Source organism: Bison bison, unplaced genomic scaffold, assembly GCF_000754665.1.
Source record: "Bison bison bison isolate TAMUID 2011002044 unplaced genomic scaffold, Bison_UMD1.0 scf7180017864518, whole genome shotgun sequence".
Lineage (NCBI taxonomy): Eukaryota > Metazoa > Chordata > Mammalia > Artiodactyla > Bovidae > Bison > Bison bison.
The window spans coordinates 2539575-2562916 of record NW_011495071.1 but is presented as its reverse complement, the minus strand read 5'-3'; the positions used below and the strand labels follow the sequence as shown (position 1 = coordinate 2562916).

Here is a 23342-nt window from a genome sequence, read left to right as displayed (position 1 = left end):
GGGGCCGGGGCCGGGGAGGTGGCAGTGACGCCGGTCCCCTTGGATGGGGTGGCCTGGCCGGCGGGCACAGAGTTTGAATCAGGGGTGGCCGCGACCGGGGGGGCGATACTGGAGGTCAGGGTGGTGGTCTCACTGGTGGGGCTGTTCTGAGCAGTGGCAAAGGTTTCGGTGATAGTGTCAGAGTTAGCGGTGACGGTGGTGACAGAAGGCAGCATGTCCTCCACAGTGGCTGTGGTGTCAGCAGGCAGCCTGCGGGGAGGACAGGAAGTAGAAGAGATAGACAATGAAGCTGAGACAGACAGAGAAGCCAAGAGAGGGCGGAGGCCAGGAGGGGGCCGAGGGCGGGCATGCGGGGACGCACAGGCAGGACACAGGCCCACAGAGAAAGGAGGACGCGGGAGGCAGCACACGCCCAGGCGGGCAGAAGAGGAGGACACAGGAGACGACAGAGAACGTGGACCTGGCGGGGGCCTCTCGCCTTCCTCCCTGCCGCCTGCCCTGCTGCCTGCCTGGGGCTCCCTTTCCCTAACATCTGCAGCGGGCCTTTCAGAGCCCTGTTCGCATCTCGACCTGGGGAGAGGCCAGCTGAGCTCAGCGTCCACCACCACAGGCATCCGAGGTCCCTGGGGAATCGGCTCCAGCTGCCCCACAGACAGGGGCTCCACGTGGCCCCTCAGGGCTGGGGCGCTGTCCAGCCAGAGATTCTGCACTTCCATCAAACTCCATTCCCTTCAAACCCACGGTACCCACGACAGCCTGGCATTCCTGACACCCAAAGCTGGACGTGCCTTCTGACTGATGGTCCTCAAGGCTTAAGAGACCAGGAGGGCCAGGCTTTACCAGGTCCCCAGCTTCCCTCACCCTTTTAGGAAGAAATGCAGAAAACCCTAAAATTCTTGGAAATCCTAAACAGAATCTAAGCTCTCTCAGTGATGTTTTGTCTCCTTGAGTCATTTCCGGGGTGTGTGTGTGTGTGTGTTTGTGTGTGTGTTTGTGTGACCTGGGCCCAGGGTCTAGGGATCCCACTGATGCACAGAGCTCTTTAAAAGGTCACCCACAGTCTCCCAGATACGACCACGAATGCCTCCTCTCTGAGGAGAGTGGTGTCAGGCATTCCTGGCCCAGGACTCCAGAATTCTGGCCGGTGATGCCGGGCCTGGAGCCGCAGGTGGGAAGCACGGAGGTGTGGGTAGGGTGCTGCGGTGGGTGTGGGGTTGTGCCAGGGAGGGGCCCACGTACTCGGGCTCCGTCAGCGGCGTGGTCTCGTTCGGCTCCGTGTGTTTCCCTCCGTCGTGATTCGGGGTCCGCTCCTCCTCCGTTCGCACCTCCACGATAGGCTCCTTGGACTCATCTTTCCTGTGGAGAGAGCTCCGCTGGTTCCATCCCGGAGAGCTGGGAGAGGCAGGGGGCTCCCAGGGAAGCCAGCCACACTCAGGTACCTGCGCCCAGCCCCAGGCTGGCGGGGGCACGGTGCATCAAGAGCCAGAGCCCAGTGCTGTATCTCAGCCCCCATTCCTGCCAGCTGTGTGACCCTGAGCACCTCATTTGCTCACCCCTGCCTGTGTCCTCACCTGTAAAATGGGGCAAGTAACAGTCTCCACTTGCCTAGAGGTTATGGACATTAACTGAAACAATGAATATAAAGTACTGAGGGAAGCACCTGGCACAGATTAGTGCTGAAGTCATCCACGTGTGTATACATGGTAAATGTGTGTGTATATGCATACCTATGTGTATATGTAAGAATGAACACGTATATCATGTACATACACATGTAAGTATATATAAGTATACACAAGTTTATGATGCATGTATATATATAAGTATATGTAAGTATGCACTACTTATGTATATATATATAAAGTGCAAATGTACATGAACACCTGAGTATATACATGTATATGATATATATACGTGTATGTATATGTAAATTTGCACACATACCTGTATATGTGTAAGTATATGTAACACGCACATATATGTATATGTAAGCATGTACACGAATATGATGTGTGTATAAGAATATGTACATGTAAGTGCACACATGTATACGTGTGTGTCTACCTATACGGACTTCCCTGGTGGCACAATGGTAAAGAACGCCCCTACCAATGCAAGAGACTCGGGTTCAATCCCTGGGTTGGTAAGATCCCATGAAGAAGGGAATGGCAACCCACTTCAGTGTTCTTGCCTGGAGAATCCCCCACAGAGGAGCCTGGTGGGCCACAGTCCATGGGGTCGCAAAATAGTTGGACATGACTCAACTTCCTAAGAGACTAAACAACAACAATGTATGCATATATGATGCATGTACACGCACATACTATATGCACATACGTGATACATGTATATGTAAGTACACACACGTGTATAAGCACGTATATGATGCGTGTAGAACTGTATGTATATGTACACGTATGTGTGTACACAGTGCCTGGCATGGGGTGGTGCTAACAACCTATTTCCTTGCTCTGTCCCTTCTGGCCTTGCTTCGGCTCAGCCCCGCCTGACGACAGTCTATGAAGGTTCCTCTATTTGGCTCAAGATCTGTTTCCCCAGAGATGCAGGTGCACAGCTTCTATTTGGACCGTCCTCCAGGAGGACAGGCATTCTCCTGTTTTGCTCACTGCGTCCCCTAGCACTTGACGGTGCCATGCCCGTAGCAGCTGCTGCTCCGTGAACATCTGGTGAGTGACGGAGGCATGGATGGCAGCAAGGCAAGTGGCTCTCTCCACGGCAGCTCCCCTCCAGGCTAGGCTCTGACCATACCTCTCATTTTGACCTACGTAGGGAATTTCTATGAGATTCTAGGTGTGAGATTGGGTTCAGGTGTCTGCTTTTAACATTTCTCTAATGCCTCGCTTCCCTTGGGGTTTGCAGTGGGAAGGCTGAGATGGCTCCCTGATTGGAGCCCGGGCCTGGGTGCTTAGCAGTGGGGGGTGGGTTTGCACTCACGAGAAGGCGGCTTTGCCCTCCTCCATGTCCTTGCCCTTGGCTCCGGGCCCGGCTTTGCCACACAGGTTGACGGCAATGCACATGAGCAGGCCACACTTGTTCAGGAAGTAGCAGGTGACGTCCACGGCCACCAGGAGCAGGACGAAGGTCACGACGAGGATGCCCACGATGGCGCCAGTGCTCAGACCCGAGGTGGGGCTGCCGTTGGCTTGGGTGGGAGGGAGAGAGAGATGGGGTGGTTAGTACCTGCAGATGCAAACCCGGACCTGCCAAGCAACAGCCCTGGGGGTGGGGTAGAGCCCACTGGACTGCCGTGGCATTTGTGTCCAGAGTGCCACCGACCCTGGGCCTTTTGGGGTTGAGACATCAGGGTTTCTTCCTATCTTCAAGACAGAGGAATGGCAGCCTGCTCTCACAGATCAGGGGATGAGGCACAAGGCAGCCACCTGCCAGGACAGGGGCCCAGACTGGTGCCATGTCTCCACCTCTGCTCTCAGCCCACACTTGGCTGGTCTCCCCCGGAGCCCTGGGAGCTGCCAGGGACGGGGTCCCAGATAGGGGCAGAGGGTCTCAGATGGGGGAGCAGAGGGTCCCCAGGGCTCCCTTTGGGCTGTGGGGATATCTTCCTGCTCTTTAGGAACTGCTCCAGAGGATCTGGCCTTTGGACCACACCTTCCTTCACTGCACTAGGAAGATGAATGAAGCCCACCTGCTCTGGAGACATGGGGGTCTCCCCAGGCCCACTGGGCAAGGTAGAAGGTCTGGGAATACTCACCATCTGGGAGCCAGGCCCGCTTGGATTTGACTTCTGGAAACCCAGCAGACTCACCCAGAGATACACTCCCGCAACGGCAGGCTCACTCACACAGGACACGTGCCCACCACAAGACAAACGCACCCTCTCACATTCGAGCAATGCCCAGCATCCCTGCTCTGGCTGGACCCACTCGAATGACCACCTCTGTGTCTTACTCCCTGGTGTCCCCCTAGAATTGTCCAGGGCCCTGGGCTACTCGTGGTATGGCAGAAGGGCCCCAGGCTCAGCTCCAGAGTGTGCCCTCGCGGTTCGTGCTAGGTGGCTGCGGTTAACCCCGGATTGCCTGGTGGTTCCCACCAGCTTCAGAAAGGCAGAGGCTGTGCTGGGGGGAGGAAGGACCCATGCAGGGTCTGTGGAAGCCAGTGTGGCACCATGACCTCAGACTGAAAAGTCTGTTTCATTTTCCTCTCCTGGGAGGGCAGGGTTCCGCAAAGACAGCAGCGTCATCCCACCACCAGACCTTGTCTGAAGCTTCCCGTGTCCTCCAGACCCACTGGGATGACCCGTCTGCGGACCGGAGGCAGGGACTGTGGCCAACACGACCTGGGTCTCCCTGAGCCTTTGCCTGGGGGGCTGCTGGCCACATCACACGCCAGTTCACGGAAGGAACAGGTAACCCAGGTGACGGAGATGGAACACAGCCTCTTTCTGCATGTGGTCTGTGTTCCTGTGTCCCAGAGCCCTGCTCAGGCACGGTGGGGCTCCTTCAACAGCTGTCCCATTCTGAGGGTCCTTATTTCTAACTTCAATTCAGGGTCTGGGTCACCGGCCAGCAGGTAAGAGACAACCACTCACAACCTAATTTCTACACCAGAGGAGCTGCCTAGGATCTTGAATATTTTGGCTCTTTTGCTTCCCAGGTCCTCGCCAGGCTCTCCCATTGGCCCCTTTCAACCCTGCACTGAAGACACGGCCTGTTTCTCAAGAAGACCTGAGTCTGGTGACCGGCTCCATGCTCAGGGCACCGGCTCTAGTCACTCTGTCTCTAGGCTTCGGCAGCAGGAAATCGACCACGGGTCCCTACGGTCAGCTAGAGCTGATCTCCCCAGCACCACACCATCCACTCTCTCTATCCAAGGTGCTCACACATCCACACACAAAAGAAAAGAAAGAGCGATGCAGGCCTTCCTGGCCTTCAGAATCCCAAAGCTGCTTCCCCAAGCAAAAAGAAATATGGCCTTGGGTTTCCTCCCCATCCCGTGACTCAGGGCCGGAGGGCACTGTGGTCTCCTGACTTCCACACCCAATAGGTGTTTAACTGTCTACTTCCTGCAGAAGGAGCCTAAGGTATTACTGAGGGGAAAGAATGTCTGTACTTTTGGACTCAAAGGCCCTAACACCATGTTCTGAGGTTGATACATAAATATAGTTTTAGGGGACTAGTCACGTCTCTAAGGAAGGAAAACAAACCACCGCAAAGTGGTCTGTGTGGGAGAGACAGCCATTATCCACCCATGCCCTGGGCTCAGCAGACCCTCTGGAGGGCTGCATGGCTTGGGAGGCCAAGGCCAACATCACGAGACATCTGGGGAAGGGCCAGGAGGGCTATAAAACAGAAGGCAGGGCAAGAGGTCTTCCCTTTCATTTGACATAAGATTCAAATTGCTTTCCCTGGTCTAAAAGGTCCCACACGTGCAGTGGACGCTCCCACACCTCTGACCATCATAAGTCAGGGCACTCTCCACCCATATCTACCAGATTATTCTGTTTTATTCCCTTCTTGACTTTTCAGGTGACTTGGTGGTAAGGAATCTGCCTGCAACTCAGGAGATGTGGGTTCAATCCCTGGGTCGGGAAGATTTCCCTGGAGAAAGAAATGGCAACCTACTCCAGTATTCTTGTCTGGAAAATCCCATGAACAGAGAAGCCTGGTGGGCTACAGTCCATGGGGTCACAAAAAGTTTCAGACACAGGGACTAAACAACAATTTAGCAACTAAACGACAATTCCCTTCTTACTACTATTTCCATCTGCCATTTTCTGTTCACTGACATGAACAGAATTTTATTTTTTTTTGCCACATCATGCAGCATGCAGAATCCTGGTTCCTTGACCAAGGATTGAACCCACACCCCTTGCAGTGGAAGTGCTGAGTCTTAACCACTGGACAACCAGGGAAATCCCCATTGATACGCTTTTTGGTTGGCTGCCCCACCCTCTTGAATATCCTAGCAGGCATATTTTTCTCTGTCTACCTCTTGTCTCCCCAGCAAGTAACACAACTCAACTTACAAGAAATATTTACAGAATATTTGCCGCACAAATGAGCAGTGTTTAGCCTTGGAGATGAGAACTCTGCCTCCAAATACTTAAAGATATGTCATGAGAGGGGAGAGGCAGTCTCAACCAGGGTCCCCAGCGGATGGAAACTAAGGGGTTGGCAGGCAAACTTCAGCTCAGATGAAAAAAAAACAAATTAGCAAATAAGAGCTCTTCAGACGTGGTGTGCGCTGCCTCGGAAGATGAGCTCCTCGCTGCCAGAGGCATTAAGCAAAGGCTGGAAAATCCCCTGGTCAGGATGCTATAATGCTCTGGCTGAGGTTCCCACATCAGGCAGGGCCTGGGATAGAGGATGTTATGAAGCCCTCTTTAACTCGAAGAGCCAGTCATTGCATGTTAGATGTCCTACAGTCCCCAGCAAAGGACGCTGCTCCTGCTAAGTCGCTTCAGTTGTGTCCGACTCTTTGGGACCCCATGGACTGTAGCCCGCCAGGTTCCTCTGTCCAGGGGGATTCTTCAGCAAGAATACTGGAGTGGGTTGCCAAGACCTCCTCCAGGGGATCTTCCCCACTCAGGGATCAAACCTGCATCTCTTATGTTTCCTGCATCGGCAGGTGGGTTCTTTATCACTAGAGCCACCTGGGAAGGCCCCCAGCACAGGATATAGGTTCTCTAATGTCTATCTTCTCCACAGTGTGTACCAATCGGGACTTTTCCCTGTAAGACCGAAACACTTAGTAGGTCCCATCTTTATTCACAGATGCTTGTGATTTTTATCTCTAGTTGAAAAATAAATACCTTTTAGCATAATGTTTCTCCACTTGCAGCAGAATTCCTGGGGTACTTTGTGAAGAATTCAGATTTGGGGGTTCCCCCATTCTAGGAAATTAGAATCTCTGGGGTGAGCCTCAGGCTCAGGATTTGATCAAGCATCCCAGTGATTCTTATGCAACTAAGAGTTTGCTGCTGCTGCTAAGTCGCTTCAGTCGTGTCCGACTCTGTGCGACCCCATAGATGGCAGCCCACCAGGCTCCGCCATCCCTGGGATTCTCCAGGCAAGAACACTGGAGTGGGTTGCCATTTCCTTCTCCAATGCATGAAAGTGAAAAGTGAAAGTGAAGTCGCTCAGTCGTGTCCGACTCTTAGCGACCCCATGGACTGCAGCCCACCAGGCTCCTCCGTCCATGGGATTTTCCAGGCAAGAGTACTGGAGTTGGGTGCCATTGCCTTCTCCTTAAGAGTTTGAGGACCACTGTTTTCTAGGTCTTTCTCATCCTTGCATTACAATGAGTAACAGTTGTTCCTATGACTCACCGCTCAAGGATGAGCTGTGTAATCTTACCTGGTAACCTTAACATTACTGATGTATTTGAAGGATGGAAAGAGAGCAAAGACTTATCCCCAAGGGATCACTCACTTTACCAATAAGAATCTAGACTTACAGAGGAAGTGAGGTGCCCCTCAAGCTAAAGAAAGGGTATGTGGTACTTTTACAAAAAAAACGTAAGTAAAGGACACTTTTTTGTTGTTTTAGTCACTAAATTGTGTCCGACTCTTTTCAACCCCATGGACTACAGCCTGCCAGGCTCCTCTGTCCATGGGATTTCCCAGACAAGGGTATTGGAGTGAGCGGCCTTGCCTTACTCCAGGGGATTTTCCCACCCCAGGGATGGACCCCGAGTCTCTTACGTTCTCCTGCACTGGCAGGTGGAATATTTACTACTGTGCAACCTGGCAAGCAAGCAAAAGACAGACTGGGGTGGAAATGAACGAGTATCCAAGTCAAGCCAACATTCATTACCTCTCGGTGGCCTTTACAGAATTGTTCAGTTCGGGAAACCAGAAGGACAAAGGTTATCGCCTACATATTGCTTAACATTTTACAAAAGGAAAAAGAAAACAACTTCTGAGGTCTCTGTGTGACCTTCCCTTGACCTCTCTGCATACAAAGAGTGCCTCTTGGGAGCAATTTCTCCACAACCTCTGGGCTCTGAGCTGCCCTGAACCTTGAGGCTATGATCTGGGGCTGCTCAGCGTCTGTGGTTCCTGGCCTGGGGGGTGTCGGTACTGAACAGGGACCTGGCTTGCCCAAGATTGAGACATCCAAGTGCCTACGCTCTTAAATGCCGCAAAATGAGAAGGCAGTCTCCGCCCTGGCAGATGACCCGGGGCCGCAGTCACTGCACCCCAGGATGGCAGTGCAGAAAGACGTGCCCATCTCCCTCCTCTGACTCTTGGGACCATTAAGCTGAGGTTCCGGTTCACTCCTGAACCCCTTACTTTTCTGCTTGTTCCTTCCCGGAGTCTGCTGAACAGATGGCTAGGTCTCGGGGCTTTCAGGAGGCACCCAACTAAGTGTGATTATAAACAGAGTAGGGTCTGCAAATGAGCACCTTCTCTCCGATTCTGTCACCAGGTCACTCTGTGCAGCCTTTGATATGAAGTTGTAAAGGGAGCCGTGAAATCGGGAGAACATGCAATAGAGTTGTGTATCTGATGGCCCAGAGCGTGCCTCTGACCCCAACGTGACCTTCTCGGCTCTGCAAGGACACTTCCCCTCCCCATCTCCTGGGGGAAAGTCCAAGGAGGCACGACCCCACACAACAGCTCTGACTTAGGAGAGCTAAGAGAACCAAGCAGGAAAAAGCGGCTCCAGCGGCTAGACCTCCACTCAGTGGGCTGCAAGTCTGGGGTGCCACTTAAAGGGTCCTCTGGGGATCAAAGTAATCTGTGGCGCCCTGTGAATGGAGGCAAAGGACTTTGGCAGGATACACCATTATCAAATAAAATCCAAACACGCCGGTGAGTTCACATGAACTGTTATTTCCTTTAATAATGCAAAGGTGTAAACCTCATCAAGGCCTTGCTGATTATCTGCACAACAATGTTAGCATTCTTATTAGTAGAAAAACGTGATCCAAACCTGCTGTATAAATACTCCAAAAATGAGCGAGAAGCCCTGTGGCGTGTGGAGCGTGGGCAGCGCTGAGCCAGGGCAGGGGTGGCTGAGCGGGGTGGCGAGCACGCCCTCCTGCAGAGGGAGCCGTCTCAGGGGCTGGGGGCCGCAGCCACCATGAGAGGGGGGTGTGCCCAAATGCTGCCCACCCCCCGAAGGGCATTCCTTACAAACCAGGGGCCTGTCTGAATGGGCCCAACTCAGGGACCCCAGAGTTGCTTCAGTTGGGGTCTGCCTGGCCCAGAATGAGCCGAGGGGACAGGTTCATGGACGTCAGGCTTTCCCACACTTTGGGCCTGATTCCTGCAGTCCCTTCAGAAACACTGGCTCGGGCCCTCGCCTACGGGACTGGGATGGGCCCTCCTGGGCGAATATGTGACTTCTGCCCAAGATGATACCAAGAGCGGGAGCCAGCGATGGGTCACTGTGCGAGGACCATCTCATCCTCCTTTGCCCTCGGGATGGCACTGGGATTCTATGCTGAGCCTGGAGGCACGTGTGCCTCTTTGCAATCCTCTCCTTGTGTCTAAGAGCCGTGTCTGCTCCTGCTGCCCCGGTGGGGCTGGAGGTGGAGGACCCCGGGGGGAGAGGTTTGTGGCGGGGCTGCAGGCCGACAGGGCTGGGGCGAGAGGCATTGCCTGGCCTCGCTGATGGGCAGCGTGGGGCCTCTGGTGTCTGCACGTGACCCTCTAAACTGCCAGTGCCGAGGACACGGGCCTGTTTGTGCCCAGCGACTTGGGCAGCGTCGCCCCGAAGATTATAGGATCACAGTTGGTTTCCCAAAGGGAAAGGCTAGTCTTCGAACGTTAAAAAACAACAACAGAACTAAAAAATAAAGGAACCAAACAGAACAAAAATCAAACTTCTGTGGAGATGCTCAGAGATGAGATACGTGGAATGGTATGTGACCACAAGGAGGACCCCTGAGCACAGACACTGATGCTACTGAACAGGAATCTCCACAGGAACTGTAACAAACACACCCCACTTCCTCTAGTGGGCATGTGGGGGATGGGGTGTACCCCGACAACAGAGGAGCAGCTGGCTTCCATCAAAATTTGAAACACGTCACTGAGGCCACTGACAGATGGGGTGGTGGTGGGGGGTGGGCTTAGGGACACTCTGGAAATGGGGCAGGCTGGCTGAGTTCTGATTCATTGATGCTCAGGGCTGGCCCCGCCTTCGGCTCTGCTGAGCGTGTGTGGGGAGGGCGTGTGACTCAGGCCAGGCTCACAGCAGATGCTTCCGACCTGGGGGACTGCCGCTTAGGCGATAGGGTGGGTCACAGTTGGACCACATCTGCCAAGACACGAGGTCCGTGGCTGATCTTTCGCCAGGCAGCAGGAGTTACCCCGAATGGGAGACACGACCCTCCAGAGCCCACAGGTGCTGGGCACGTCCTAAACAGCGTCAGGTGCTGGTTATACTACCAGGACCAAAGTGCCTCCCAGAATGTGGGGTCAGCCCAGAAATACCTGACTAAATCGGAGTTCTTCCGCTGTCTGGGCAACACGGCGACTGAACTGTGCCCATGTGGCCAGCAAAATGCTCTAGTGGATTGCAGTGGGCTTACCATGGGCACTGAATGCAAGCAAAGCCAGCTACTTACTGCAGGGCAGAGGAGGTGCATGGAGTTAGAGGGGGGATGCGGGGTGGTTTTATCTGATGCAAGCTTAAGAGGGTACCTAGAAACCTTCCTCTGCTACATCATCTTCAGGTAAGAACCAAAAATGCGACCAGTAGCAGCCGTGTAAAGACGTGTCTGTAAGTTTTTACAGACAAGGTTTTTACGTGTAGAAACCTAGCATCGTGGTTTTTATATATACAGGGTCTAAAGAAAAAGGCTCCCAACATTTTTATACTCTACGAAAAAAAGGGGCAAACTTCGTATGAAGTGGCACAAGTGTATCTGTGGGTGGGAATAATATGTCTGGAGGTCCAGCTTGTTTCCAACTGCCAAACCTTCCTCTTCCACAGAGAGCTTGTTGGCGTGGCCGTGGCAGTCCTGACAGATTCTTCCAAAGTGGGGGCGGGGGGCACTGATCATTCTCATAGGAACTGAGCTTTTAAGCACATTTAAATTTTTGTGTGTGTGTGTTCAAGTTCCTAACAGAGCAAGAGAAGAGTCACTGCAGAGAAAAGCAATGAGACAAAGGTGTAGGATGCGGAGGAGCCTCCCAAGGTCGCTGCCGGTGCCAAGCAATGGGTCCCCAGAGAGAATGTGGTTGTTTAAAAACAAATGTGGCAGTGGGGATGTCCCAGTGACGTCCAAGGCGGTATATGCGACGACAGACACAGGAAGGGGAGGGGGCAGGAGGAAAGAGGAGGAAGAGACAGAAACAGAGGAAAAAAAAATAGATAAAAAGAAAAAAAAATTAGGTCAAATACAGAGAACGCAAGAATCCAAGGTTAATTCAACTTTGTAAATTAAGCTGACAAAGGTTAGAGAACTGAGTTCAGTGCGGTATTATCACCATAAGGCCAGTTCCGCAGCTCAGCAAGGCCACAAGCAGCACAGCAGGGTGACTTCAGGGGTTAGGGGTCAGCGAGCAAATGAAATTCAAGTGAGAGAACAGAAGCCTCCACGGTCAAGTACAGGAGTCTGATTAGGAAAGTGTTACCTTTGATAAGGGAGGTCTCTAAGGTACGGTCAGGAGCCTTCAGGTCTCCAGAGCTTTTGACACGTGGGGACAGAGATGTATCTGATCACTGGTCTATGCGCAACAAACTGAGCACAGGCTGACTTCTCAGCAAAACATCGGCCTCTTCTTCCTGCAGCACAAGCCCACCCCACGCCTGGCGGTCTTAAAGGGGATCTAGTTCTGCGCCTCTCACCTCCAGTGCCCGCTGACCACAGAACTCCACCATCAACATACATCTCGTAATTCAGAGGCTTTATCCGCAGGTCCCAGAGAAGTCTTAACCAGGCAAGCTCTTGCTAAGACCTGTGCAGTAGAGCCTGGAGCCCTGGTGGGCGAGGTGAGCAGCCCCTCCTCCCCGTTAACTGGGCACCTGGGAGATTAGCCAGAAGGGCTCTGACCACTCCATGGGCAGGACTCCCCAGAATTTCTGTATCGAAACACAGTGGCCTCAACTTCTCCAACCCCAGGAGCTGATGCCACTCGCAGTACCCCACCTGGGGACCCAGCATGTTGGAATCACCACCTATGGAGTCTTACCCGAGAAAACAGATGCCAGCAGGCTGTTTCACTGCAAAGAAATCACTCGGGCTTCTCACTCCCCCAGCTCCTAGATGCCCCATAAGAGCCGAGCGGATCTGGACACGCCCACCAGACTGTCGATATCAGGAAAAAACTGACCCAAGAATGCAGAGACAGAAAGGGCAGAGGACACACAGGCACCTCCGTTCGGACAGCCTGCGAATCAGTGAGCAGATCATCGCTTGCAGTCACGCCCAGATGCCACGGACGGCATCATCACTGACCACGTGGCCAGTGCCTGCAGAGACACGCCCGCCCTAGCCTGTGCTGAGGGTCTCCCTGCCAACACGGAGGGGAGGACCATGGATGCATCTCATCTATGGCCGCCAACTCCCTGGGGGCCTGCACACGTCTCTCCGACACACACACACACACACACACACACACACTCATGTACGACCAACCATCCGGGAATCACACGCTGATCTCATTTCGCAGCTGCTTGACTAACCCACTGCCACACACACAGCCCTGTGTCACTACTGTGACATGTCCCTTCTGGCCTCTCTCCCACTGGGATGAGTGATCATGACCACTGAGCTGAGAACTAGGGGGCAAGCACTCTGGACAGGACAGACATGATGGTGGCCAAATGAAGGCCACCAGGAGGTTGGGGCATCTTCCTATCAAACTTGGATGCTGCAGAGAGTTTTTGGGGATCCCTCTCCTAAGCTTCAGTTGTATGTTCTATGCTCACCTCTCCTGCTTGTGGTCAGTATGTGACTGGTCAGGAAAGCAGAGAGGGACGATAAAGATCTCTTTCTGCTCCATGGGATTTGGTCAATGAGGAGTCTGGCCATCAGCAGCAAGGTAGCTGGGCCAGAAAGCAGAACTCTCACTTTATTCCCGCACTTGAGTTGATCCCTAGAGATGGATCTGCATCTCCCGGAAGGGATGGCATCTCCCGGAAGGGATGGCATCTCCCATCCTGGTCTCTAGCAGGCTGGACTGCCTTTCACAGATGGGGGTTTCCAGCATCTACGTTCGCCACTTGATCTGTTTCAAGTGGCTCCATTTAATCTTTGTTTCAATTGTGAGGCCTTTGGCAGAGAGGTTTTTTATTTAACTGGGCACCATCTGTTCCTTCTCTTAGGCTCCCCACAGAGAAGAGAATCTGGACCACGGTGGTGCAGGTAAGCAAGCATCAGACAGAAAGCGCTTAAAAACAGGTTCGTGGTCCTTTATGAAATGGTAGATAGCAGATAAGGTCTCAGAAAAGGATTCTTCCTCAATGAGCATACAAAGCTTGACTGGAGCTGGGGCCTTTCCCACCTGAGGGGTTCCCACGGACTGGCTTACCATCAGTCCTCCAGGGCTGATGGACGATACAGGACCTTCACCCAGGATGCTTGCCCAAGCCTTCCTGGGGGTCCAGTCCAGCTCAGCCTACTGCACAGCTCGGTACAAAGCAAAACTAAGCTCTGCATGGGCAACCAATCATGAGGATGGCTGTAAGCAAGCGAGTTGTCAGGGGCTATTCAGGCACATTAGGAGGTGCGGTGCTTGTGCATTAATTCAAAGCAGGAAACTCACAGAAAGCAGAGGTGTCATACCTGGGATGGCTGTGGGCTGGGCCGAGGTCCTGAACACAAAGTGCGCCGCCTTGGACTTGCCCTGCTGGTTCTCGGCCACCACATAGACCTCGTACTCGGCATTCCAGTCCAGGGACTTGAGCATGACGTGGTCACTGCCAGACGGGAGCCTGATCTCTGGTTTCCACTCGGAGGAGAGCTTCTGGGAGAAACCGGCAAGAAAGAGACGAGACACCAGAAAGCTTTAGGTGAAACAGCTGGTAAGACCAGCCAACAGGAGGAATGTAAGGGAGTCACTAAATATTGGGGCAAAACGAAAATAAAAACCAGAGATAGGGCATAGTTTTTGTTACCAGCTTGAAAAACCTGAAAGTAAATGATCCCGCAGGTCAGAGGTCAACCTTGGGGGCTTGCAAATAAAAACAGTGGCGGATTCCCAGTGTGGCATGGGGCCAACCCTTCAATGCCCTGTCCATTACCTTGAGGGCATGCAGGGACCCAGGCTACACTCTGGGATGCTGGGCACATATCCTAAGGACGCACGTGTTTTTGTCACTCAGTGGTGTCTGACTCTTTGCGACCCTACGGACTGGAGCCTCCCAGGCCCCTCTGTCCATGGGATTCTCCAGGCAAGAATACTGGAGTGGGTTGCCATGCCCTCCTCCAGGGGATCTTCCTGACCAGGGATCGAATCCGAGGTTCTCAGGCCTCCTCCACTGGCAGGTGGGAAGCCCCATCCTAACGGCAACCTAGAGGATGATCCGACAACTGTGATTCTTGTCCTGTTTTAGAATGTGGGTCACCCTCAGGTGTGTGCTCACCTCTCTGACATGGGAACACGGCACAGATTCCACTTTTATTAAAAGCATTAAAAGCTATCAGTTACGGAGCACCTGCTGCATGCCAGGGCCTGGACTGAAGGCTTTCTGCACATTTTCTCACTGCATCCACACAACAAACCTGCGAGGGCTTTGGCCAGGCCCTCACTAAAGCCGACGATGGGGAAGGGGCAGAGAGAACAGGTGGCTTCCCAAAGCCACAGAGGCAATCGAGTGTGGGCAAGTGCCTCTGGGCCCAAGTGGGGATGTATCTTCTCACAGGAGGGAGCGCAACACACACACGCTGCAGGGAACAGGGTCTCTCTACTCCACGCAGTGTGACCTGGTCTCTGAGGCTGCAGCCGGAGGTGTGGCTGGAAGTGCTGGGGTCGGGACCAAGGCAGGGCCTGCAGCGGCCAGCAGAGCACTCCAGGACATAATTTCAGGCACAAAGCTGGAGTTAGAGGGGCCCCCCTTTTCTCGAACATTCTTTCCAGTCCTATCCTGCACATCTGCCGGTGAATTTGTTCTGGGTGGGAGGGCTTGACACATGTCTACTGGAGGATGGGCTGCTCCTGAGAAGAGCAGAACATGCTAGCAGTGTCCTCTGGAAGGTGAGCTAGCCTATGGCTGAGGCTGGAGGAAGTTACATTACAGGAAAGCCAGCCATCTTCCAGGCAAAATGCTTTGTACCAGCCAGAGAGATGCCTTTAGGGTCGTGATAGCACACATGTCGTGGCCATGATAGTGTGGGGAAATGCTGGAAGAGGGGCTCCCAACCTCTGAGTCTAACAGAAAGCCAGACTACCTACACAGGGCTCTAAGTTAGTTCCTGCGAGAGTGAGCATGTGTCCCATTTTAATGTAAAACAAAGAAATTCAGCTCTTTGTCTTTTGTCTTCTTTCTCTGAAAGGCTTCTTTCCTTGGCAAACATCATTGCAAAAGAGACAACCAGAATATAAAGCAAATATTACGTTACATAATAAATATTAATAATGTATAATAATCAAAATATTTAGCAACAGTTGGGATTTTGAAGTGAAAGAGAGAGGATGGTTAAGGTTGTCAAAGCCTAACATATCCCAGTGTTTTGCCTCAGCTATCTCTTTAAAGCAGACCTGCCCGGCACTGCCAGAATGACCCTCCTGGAACACTGACATCTGATGGGGCCTCGTACGGAGGTATTTCCTGACCCAGCCTGCGTGGTAGCAGTGGTTATTACAGTTACCAAGTATAGCGTTTTCCCAGTGTCAGGCAAGTCTCAGGTTCTTTGCTTGTACTCAAGCTTTACAACAACTTGATAAGCTATCCCTCTTTTACCAACGGAGAAATGGAGGTGATGGACTGTTGGGTGACCTACTTGGGGCACAGGCTGCTAAGTGGTAAGGCTGGAATTGGATTCCATGTCTGTCCGGGCCACATCAGCCCAACAAACGCCAGAGACATCTGCCCACCACTCTGTCCACTTCCAGTGGCTTCCATGGGCCACCTGCTTGGTCCTTGTATCCTGTTCCACATCGAGGAAGTCACAGGGACCTCTCAGCCAGTGATGCCTCTGGGCTGGGCCTTACAGAAGTCAACTGAGGTTCCTCCCCCATGTCAGGCTCCAGACCGGCTTCGCAACGAAGTAGGAGGGGGCTGAGTGACTGACAGGCGGCCCAGCAGCTGGGATGTGTTCCCAGGGTGGGGTGGGGGGCTCTGTGCTGTACTGACTCTCTGCAAACCTAACCAGGTTAGGGCTTTGATCAGTAGGGGCTGGTCAAAAGGCAGAGACAGAGTTAAGTCAAACTTTTTGGAAAAAGCCTTTCTTGGGTGCTATTTGAAGAAAGAAAACTCCACTCAGGTTATTTTCTACTGTCAAGAAATCCTAGCAAGAGGCTATTTGCAATGCTCAGATGCTGTCTCTAACTCTCCCAGCAATCGGTTATGGTTGGTGATGGCTAAGTATCATTCTAAGACCAAAAAAAAGGGGATGATTTTCAGTTTAGGCGCTGGGGATGAAAGGTGCAATGTCAGAAATCTCTGATGGGCATTGGGAAACCAGGAAGACAAAAGGCTAGGGCCAAGCTCACGGGTAGCAGCACGACCACAGGTCGGGTGGGCTACACTAGTGTGGAGGGAAGGTGAGGGAAGGAGACAGTTTAGGAGCTGAGGCGGCCCAGGCCAGGAGGCTTAGACCCCCATCTCTTCAGTCAGACAGACCTGGATTCAAACCCTGGCTGCCTGACTGCGTGAGTCATGTGGTCACTAATTGCATAAACCTCATTCACTTCCTCTGTAAAGTAGGATAACTGTTGAGACCAACTTCATAGGGTTCTTGGGGGGAGAAAATGCATGTGATCACGGGCCCGCATACCTGGCCCATAACACACTTTATCCAAGTGTGATCCAAGGTATTGGTATGTTATTTGCAAAAAAGTACTGAATGATGGGAAAATAACTTTGTAGAAAAACCTAGGAAGCAGAAAAATCAGTCATGGGTGGGTTTATCATTACCAAAATCACTGTAGAGGTTTTATAACGGTCTCAGTGTGCTTGTCCATTCTATGTATCGCACGTGTGTGCATGCATGCTCAGTCATGGCCCACTCTTTGCAACCCCAATGCACTGTGGTCTGCCACGCTCCTTTGTCCCTGGAATTTTCCAGGCAGGAATACTGGAGCGGGTTGCCATTTTCTACTCCAGGAGATGTTCCCAACCCGAGGCTTGAACCACCCTTGTTTCCTGTGCATCCCCTGCATTGCGGGCTGATTGCTGCTGAGCCACCAGGGAGGCCCCATATATAGCACGGGGAACCATATTCAACACCATATGACAAGCCATATGGAAAAGAATATAAAAAAGGAATGTATATATGTATAACTGAATCACTCTGCTGTACAGAGGTAATTAACACAACATTGTAAATCAACTATACATCATTAAAAAAATAGAGAACTGAAAAAAAAAAATAAAGTGGTCTCAGTGTGGATATGACCTAAAGGCTGTAAGTCAGTCTTGGGACTTAAAACCCTAACCTGGGCCCACGAGCCACCTGCCAGGCACACGGGGTGCCCTGCCCCCTTGCTCTAAAGACACTGTTGGTCCCACAGGGCGGGTGTTAGGGTTGTGGGGTTGCAAGAAACACGGGAAGGAGGCTACTCACCGCTCGGTATTTGACCAGGTAGTGTCGGATGGGGGAGCCACCGTCGTCTTGCTTGATCAGCTTCACCTTAATAGAGTTTCCATCCTCTCCCATCTGCCCTTCGAGCTTAGGTGCGCTGGGTTCCCCTGAAACAGCCAGGGAATTCACATGACATTTTCATCCACACAATGAAAATCCAATCCATCAAAATGAGATGTGGTGATGGAGTGGGGCTGGACTCTTGATTTCTCAGCAATTCAAATGGTTAAAAAGCAAAACATGTAAAACTTTGAATTCCAATTAGATGCCTCAGTCTTAACCCAAACTGAGAATGCCTTTTGAAAATGTTCTGGGAAACTACCCTCCCTCCTAGTATAGTCCTTTCACCATTTTAAAGAGGGATTTTTTTTTTTTTTTTTGGCCTGTCTCTTCCTGGTGCTTGCATTTTCTGTTAGCTGCTCTTACAACTGCAGATTTAACTTTCATAAACCTGGTACATTTTGAGGAATAGTCTGAAATATGGGAAAATGTAGGCATTTAAGGAGAAAATTTACACCCATAAAATAATGTTTCAAAGCAGCCTATTTTTTCCCTGGGATATGTGATCTATTCCAGGGGTCTAATTCCTAACAGGAGTGGAATGATGCTGCATTCTTGTGACCAGCTTTTGCATGAATTAAATTTTATGACTTAGAGTCATTAAAAAAAATAACAGGTTTCCAGTTGTGATTAAGTAAAGCATGATTTGCCATAGGCAAGTTTCCTGTAAGTATTCTGCATTTATGGCTCAACTGCCTTGGTGATAATCCTTGGTGCCTTGTATTAATGGAACATTCATTAAAGTCTTTATGTGAGAAGAGAGAGGGAAAAAAATGTCTTCAGCATTTCTCAACAGAGAAAAAGTCGATGTTTCTCTATTTTTTGCAGTAACACTGTGAATCCAGGTTGACAAGAAAGATGAGCTTGTATGTGACCAATTCTGAGGGCTGGGATGGTTCTCCTGTAAGATGCTAATTTATTTTAAGAGAAACTATTTCATTAGTGTATGTTGAAAGCCATGAGATGACAGAACATCTGTTATAAAAAGTTAAAATGAAGATTTAAAACACTTGGGACCCTGGCATTTCTGGTGGAAACCATCTCTTGTATCTATTTCATGACCTCAGACAGAAGATTTGCAGAGCCTATAAAACAGTTACCTTCTGGGTGGGTGGTCCTGGCTTGTTCTCTGGAAGACAGAATCTCAGACATGGGACAGAAGAGCTGGGGGAGGCTTGTCACCAGGCTTTGGACCTCATCACCCACAAGTATGTTGCTTGGTAAGGCCAGCCCACCCCACCCAACTCACTTAGTTACGCTGAGAACCTCGCGATGGCCGAGGGGGCTGCTTTTCCCTTTGAGACCAGGAGGAACCAGAGACAAAACTGACGAGAGCCCTGCTGTCTGGGCGGGCCCCTGGCACACCCCCTGGAAGCTCGATTAACAGGATTGCAAGGTGCACCTGTACTGGCCATGGGGCTACAAAAAGCGGCAACAGGGAGGCTGTGTAATCCTAATGTCTGTGGGATAAAGTATTTATGAAAAGTTGTGCTTGTGACTTGCTTCCTTTAATCAGTGACTAAGGAAAAAGAAAAACAAAAAGATAAATGGGCTTCAGATAGACTTGTCCTGTTTTTACACCACTGTCTAGCCACCAGCACCAATTATTCAGTGGAAAATACTTAGAAATTCTGTTTAGATAATGTCTAAGTGTGCGTGCTTTTCTAATTCTTTTGGATCATTATACATCTTAGACAATAATTAATTATGCCTTATGCCCCATCAGACATATCCAGTGCTAAAAAGAAAACTCCAAGTGAAATATATTTTAGAGTAGGGAAGGAAGCCTGTGTAGATTCACCAATGCTGAACATTGAAGTAGGAGATGCGGAAGAACATTACAGATTCTACTCTCTCACTGAATTGGGGTGACCACCGCATCCTGGTTAGCCTGTGACTTTGCAGGTGCTAGCACTGCAAATCCTTTACCCTGGATAAACCCTTAGTCCCAGGTGAAATGGGATGTTGGTGACCCTGGACTGAATGAAGACTCCCATTAATCGTAATAATTTTCTGGATTCAGAATTGCAACACTGACTCTGTGGTTAATGATCTCTTTGCCTGAAGAAGGAGAGGAGGAGGTGGCATCAGTGGCCCTTCCAACACACCCACCAGGCAAGGACCTGTCCCTCCTCCGAGACCTCCCAGGAAGGGGAATAGAGATTACTCCATTGGGGCTGCTCTGCTGCCCTGAAGATCCCTTTAGAACTGAATGCTACGGAGCCCACAGTAGAGCCCAGGGGGTTTAGTGCCTTGGCCAGGTCACCGCCTCAGTCTCCAGGTTTGCAAAACACTAGATGCTCCCAAGGGCTCCTTCTTATTCTGACATCACTGTGACAGTCGCCATGCTAGGTCGAGCTCTCAAGAGCACCCTGGCTGTGTTCATGATGCCGTAAAACATAGGACACCAAATCTGGGATGTTCAGTCAATTTTAGGGAAATGCACCCCCAAGATTAACAATTCCATATCTCTTTGCCACAAAATTGCCCATTTTTCTACAAATTAAAAAAAAGTCATTTCAAAAATTCCTGTCTTTGAAAAAACAGACCCTAAGAGTCTTTCAAAGATATGTGAACAAAAATCTCGCCAAGGGAACCCTGTGAAAACCAAAAGCCCCAATGACCTGCTCTTACACTTGGATTTGTTTCAGAAAAAAATATAGACGGGATCACAGAGAAATCACTCAAAACTATACCATGGAACACAATTCTAACATCTACCGAAGTTAGAACACTATAATTTGCCATCATTTTATTCGAGTGACTACCATGGAACCCTGATATGTATTGCTTTCTCATAGAATTCAGGGCATTTTATATCATATCATGTATTTATTTTTTACTTTTTGACTATACTGCACGGCCTGTGGGATCTCAGCTCCCTGACCAGGGATCTAATGTGGTTAGATCTAACCCTGGAGTGGAAGCATGGGAGTCTTAACCACTGGACCGACAGGGATGTTCCTATATCATTTAGAGTGCTTTAAAGATGATTTATTCACCAAATGCACATCCAGTATCTATTAGGTACCATGTAGTCCATTAGGCGTTCGAGTTTCAATGGTGATTAAAACAAGATTTTGTTTGCTAAATGAAAAAACGTACTCAATTCTTATTCAATTCTTTGAATGGTGGGGCCCTTGTATAGAAATCTAATTTTTCCTATGATGGTGTTTCTAAAGGAAGATCCTATTGGACTAATATCATAGAGATTATGATCAACTTTATGGCCATGCAACTTGCTGTCAGTACACACAGATGTGGAAAGAGTGATATTTGTTTAATCAGTTGCCTTATTCATCTTCAAATGTTCACTGGGAGCCAATATTTTTAAAGATTAGAAATGCGTGAAAGAAATGATTTCCTAAGCTCTCTGCAAAGAGAATGTTCCAGCCCTGCCTGATGAGGGACGCCAAAGAAATGGACCTGCATTCAGGAGGCTGGCTGCTTTACTGAACACATTAAGAGAGGAAATTATTTAGAGGGTCCCAACATGCACTCTGTTCCGAGATGGGTGCTCTGATTGAAATCATTATGGGTAATTTCAGAAAAACCAATATTGTAATTATTTGTAAACGTTGGTTTGCAATTCAGCAGCAATCGGCAGGTGGCTCCGAGAAAACCCCTGGGGTTAATTATACCCTCTGAGTTTAGCTTTAACCATGAGTCAAATTTTTTCCCCCAAATATTTTATGTAAAGACTAAAACAGCAGGATTCGTAAAAATAAACCTTGTCGATAACAAACATAAAATATCAGGCAGTTCTGGTATTTTCTAGAAGAATGCAAATCATGTATGCAAAAAAAAAAAAAAAAGAATGTACCAGAGAGACCACGTACAGTCAAAAATATTACTGGCAGGTCCTATAAATTCCCCTTAGAAACCATAATTGAGATGTGTATTTCTGGCCATGCAGATTGTAGGTTCTTCTTTATAATTACGGTGCTACTGGGCCCTAAAATCAGAGTCAGCTTCATGTCTTTCCCCGAGTCAGCAGAAGCCCTGGGATCAGCAAACTACTGCTGGATATCTGAATCCCACAACAAAAATTCTAGCAAGCCCACAGCCTCTGAACAGCAACTGTGAATTTTGGAAGGAAAACAATATTCTACTTCTCACTCAAAGAGCTAAAGAACCTAGAGTTGTACGTTCTGAATGGAACGTTAATTGGCTGACAGGCCTCCCTGAGACAGGCTGGACCTGGGTTCTCTCTTCACTGCCTCTGCTTTCTCTTTCATCAGGACCCCACAGGGGCTTCTGAGAAAACCCAATGATGGGCATAGGGCCTGCATTAGAATCTTTTACTATCAAATAAGATTGCCTGGCATTAAAAATACTGTTTGCTCTGTTTATCCTAATGCCTCTTCCCCCTTACCGATTATTTCTTATAAGTGATTTCAAACTGTTGGTTTTAAGAAGTCCAAAATGTATGATGCAGCTGATCTGATGTGACACCTATTTGATTTTTCCAACTCAGGAATATTCAAAATTACACCAAGAGGTCACAAGTTTGAATGGGCCTTAGGGGGATCAGCAAATTACCAAAGGGAATCAGGATTAATTATTAGACCACTAATTCTCCTTCCTCAGACCAACCTCTTAGCCCTAATGTTAAACAGATCAATGTGATCTATGCCACACACACTCCTGGAGCCTCAGAACCTCCCTGATGGTGCTTTGGCAGCAGCCTGGCCATTCTATTCAGAGGTGGTTATCTTATACCCAAGAGCGGCCGGCAGCGCTTGGGCTGGCATCGATTTGTCTCAAGCACCGCTCCTCCAAATCAGGCCTTCGGAGGAAAGCATTCTTTTTCTCCTGAACACTTCTCTCCTAATTGTCAAGGACTCGCTGCGCCAGTGTGATCTGACCCTTTGGCATCCTCGTCCCTGGCTCTGAGGAGTGCTGGGGTACAGAATGAGTGGTCATGGGCGTGGCCAGCTCCCTCGTTTCTACAGAGAAAAGATGCTTGGCTCTCTGCGGCCACGCTCATGGAGGCACCCAGTCCACAAAGCTTTCCAGCACGGGTTTTCTCGGGAATTGTGAATGAGTGCTGGGGGGAGGGTGGGGAGGCTTGGTACTACTGAGGACAAGTTAAACAGCGGTAAATGAACTCTGACAGACCGAACCACAGAAATACCAAATCCCTTCTCGTGGGTGTCATGAAAACACCAACAGATTAATTGATCAATTATCTTTGTTTCATCATCCTAAAAAGAAAATATGACCACGAAGGTATGGCTTGTGGTTATGGGGCTGATCCAGGCTGAGGAAGTTAAAGACAGAAATAACTGCCATCACCACCAATTAACTCGGCTCCTGCCTCCGAGGCCACAAAGCGGGGCGGGGGTTGTGAACATCTCCAACAGTAGTTCATGGACGTTAGGTGAGTTATGAAGAAGCATGAGGCTCCTGGGAGGTTCAACCCTCCTCCTGGTAAACCCCAGGGAAATGGGCACTTTCCATGGCCCCCAGTCTCTGCCCACGGGATTCGGGCTGATATACGTCACTGCCTTGGTCCCTTCAAGCTAGCTTTCTACCCTGGTAACCACCAGTGCAGGGAATCCTTGGGAATAAAGGCAATTAGAACAGAACCCCTGGTG

General features: G+C 50.2%; 1 protein-coding gene across 10 annotated transcripts in view; it reads right to left on the bottom strand.

Moving 5' to 3' along the window:
* Positions 1-23342, bottom strand: part of NCAM1 (neural cell adhesion molecule 1) — a 366605-nt gene that overhangs the window by 3528 nt on the left and 339735 nt on the right. For 4 of the 10 annotated variants that reach the window (XM_010830336.1, XM_010830338.1, XM_010830339.1 and 1 more), the window contains 4 exons: positions 17665-17789; positions 13723-13903; positions 2956-3163; positions 1240-1356 (listed from right to left, as the gene is read on the bottom strand). In XM_010830336.1, the coding sequence (XP_010828638.1) occupies positions 1240-1356; positions 2956-3163; positions 13723-13903; positions 17665-17789 (631 nt within the window). Of the gene's footprint in view, positions 1-1239; positions 1357-2955; positions 3164-10756; positions 11135-13722; positions 13904-17664; positions 17790-23342 lie in introns of those variants that run through there. The other 6 variants (XM_010830346.1, XM_010830341.1, XM_010830342.1 and 3 more) reach the window with 3 other exon arrangements.